The 2307-nt window shown below is 57.4% G+C and overlaps 1 protein-coding gene across 1 annotated transcript in view; it reads right to left on the reverse strand.

Moving 5' to 3' along the window:
* Nucleotides 1-2307, reverse strand: part of LOC104393886 (excitatory amino acid transporter 5-like) — a 25607-nt gene that overhangs the window by 11310 nt on the left and 11990 nt on the right. Inside the window, exon 4 of the mRNA XM_010003411.1 lies at nucleotides 254-296. Within this exon, the coding sequence (XP_010001713.1) occupies nucleotides 254-296 (43 nt within the window). The remainder of the gene's footprint in view (nucleotides 1-253; nucleotides 297-2307) is intronic.

The following is a 2307-nucleotide window of genomic DNA, read 5'->3' on the forward strand; positions in this document are numbered from 1 at the left end:
GGGCTGAGAAGCCACTGGACCAGAGTGGGGTCTGAGGGAAGTGATGATGTAGAGGAGCCCACCCAGGCAGGGATGTCCCTGGGACTCTGCCCCAACCAGCACCCTCCCACCCTTGGGTGCCCAGGCAGGGTGGAGAGGGAGGCAGAGGGGAGGGAAGGGGCTGATGTCCAGGCTGTGGGTGGGGAAGGTGAGGGGAGCAGCCCTGCCAGGAGCTGAGCACCAGCCTGGCTGCCCACAGCTCTGGGGAACTCACCTGCTGGAACGAAGCTTCAATGAGATTCGAAGGAAACATGTTTCTGCAAGAGAGGAACAGCACATCCTGAGAGCACAGGGGACAACCTGGGAGCCACCTCTGGTGGCCACGAGGCCAAGAGGAGGAGGGTGACAGCCAACACCAGCTTGGTGTCCTCTGTGCAAGCTGAGGGTGAAGCCAGGCTGGCAGGTCGAGACCTTTGTCCCCTCGAGCCCCTGCCTGCAAAGCTGGAGCAGTTTGGGCACAGCCTGGGCCAGGCCAGCAAATGTCTCCAGAAAAGGAGATTCTGCCCCAGCCCCTGGCTCTGTGCTGCACCCCCTGACCCTCCCTTGTCCCACCCTGGATCAGCTCTTGCTGATTTTCACCCTGCAAAGCCCCAGGAGCTGCAGGGCTCCACGTGGAGCAGCTGGGGCCACCGAGGGAGCCCTGGAGCTTGTAAGGAGTTTAAATGCTCCTCATCTCTGCTGCTGGTGGCTCTGGGAGGAGAGCAGTGGGGTGGCCAGAGGGACACGAGTGGGGACAAATGAACCCCAAGTTGCTGGGCTCAGAGGTCCTGGTGCCAGGAATTGGCTCCTCCTGAGCTCCTATGCCCTACCTGATCAAATCCAGCAACGCATCAGCAGAGCTCAGCACCACCTTCCCCACCGAGTAGTCATCCTTCTGGGCAGCCACCCCAGGGTGGATGCTGATCACCAGGATGATCCCAACAGTCACTGCCAAGAAGGTTGTCCAAAGGTAGTAGGTGATGGTGATTAACCCCATCTTCCCACAGGCCTTGGAGTCCATGGTGGCCAGGCCAGACATGAGGCTGCAGCAGAGAAGATGGGGGTGATCAGGGGCTGCTCCCAAAGCTGCACAAGATGCACCTGATGGGGGAGATCTCCAAGCTGGGAAAAGTCTCCATAGGTGTTTTTGCAACCAATGCTGAGGGGCACCACTGAGCCCTTGGACATTCCTGTGCCTGTGCCCACAGGATCTCATGCCCAGGACAGGCTGTGGCAACCCAGGCTGAGCTGTGCAGGGCAGGAAACACTTCCCTGAGTCCCTTTCCAATGGCTGGTCCTGGTCTCTGTTTTCTCCAAGGGATAAGAAGTAAATATTTGTAGTGGGTTTTGATGCTGAATAACCAACACTGCTCTTTCTGTGTGTGATACTGGTCTCTCCCATCTCCTACACCCTGAGCTGCTGCTGCTGCAGCACTGCTGGGTTTTAAGGTTTATAAAATCCTGGTGGGGATGGACTGTCCCCCCTAGGGAGAGACCTGCAGGTTCAGGCTTCAGGTGCACACAAGTTTTCCTCAGAATTAGCCCATAAGCTGCTTTTAAACCAAACTGGACTAAAAATAGAATCACAGAATCACAGAAACTCAGGGGTTGGAAGGGACCTCAAAAGACCATCCAGCCCAACCCCCCTGCCAGAGCAGGATCCCCTAGAGAAGATCCCACAGGAACACATCTAGGTGGGTTGGGAATGTCTCAGAGAAGGAGACTCCACAGCCTCCCTGGGCAGCCTGTCACCCTCACAGGAAAGAAGTTCTTCATGTTTACATGGAACCTCCTGTGCTCCAGCTTGTGCCCATGGTCCCTTGTCTTATCCCAGGACACCACTGAGAAGAACCTGGCTTATCCTCCTGACATCCTTTATGTATTTATAAAGGTTGATGAGGTCCCCCCCTAATTCTCCTCCAAGCTAACGAGACCCACCTCCCTCAGCCTTTCCCCAGAAGGGAGATGTTCCCCCAGAGGGGAGATGTTCAAACAGGGGCTGTCACAGGCTGCAGCAGCAGGGGCATCTGGCTGAGGTGGTGCTGGCACTGGGGGCAAATGGGAGCACCGGGGGTCCCGTGTGCCCACAGACCCTCACTGAGCTCCTGGCTGCTGGTTTGTTCTGCTCCAGCTCCCCTGGGGCTTGGGGGGCTCTGACCAAGCCTGGGGGCATATTTCAGCAGTGGCTGATGCCCCCTGGGCAGGATGTGATGGAGACAGAGGTTGTGAGGGTCAAAGCCACCCCTGGGGACACACAAGGAGTGGGTGGTTGAGGTAACCCCACAGATC

Source organism: Chaetura pelagica, unplaced genomic scaffold (genome assembly GCF_000747805.2).
Source record: "Chaetura pelagica isolate M959 unplaced genomic scaffold, ChaPel_1.0 scaffold498, whole genome shotgun sequence".
Classification (NCBI taxonomy): Eukaryota; Metazoa; Chordata; class Aves; order Apodiformes; family Apodidae; genus Chaetura; species Chaetura pelagica.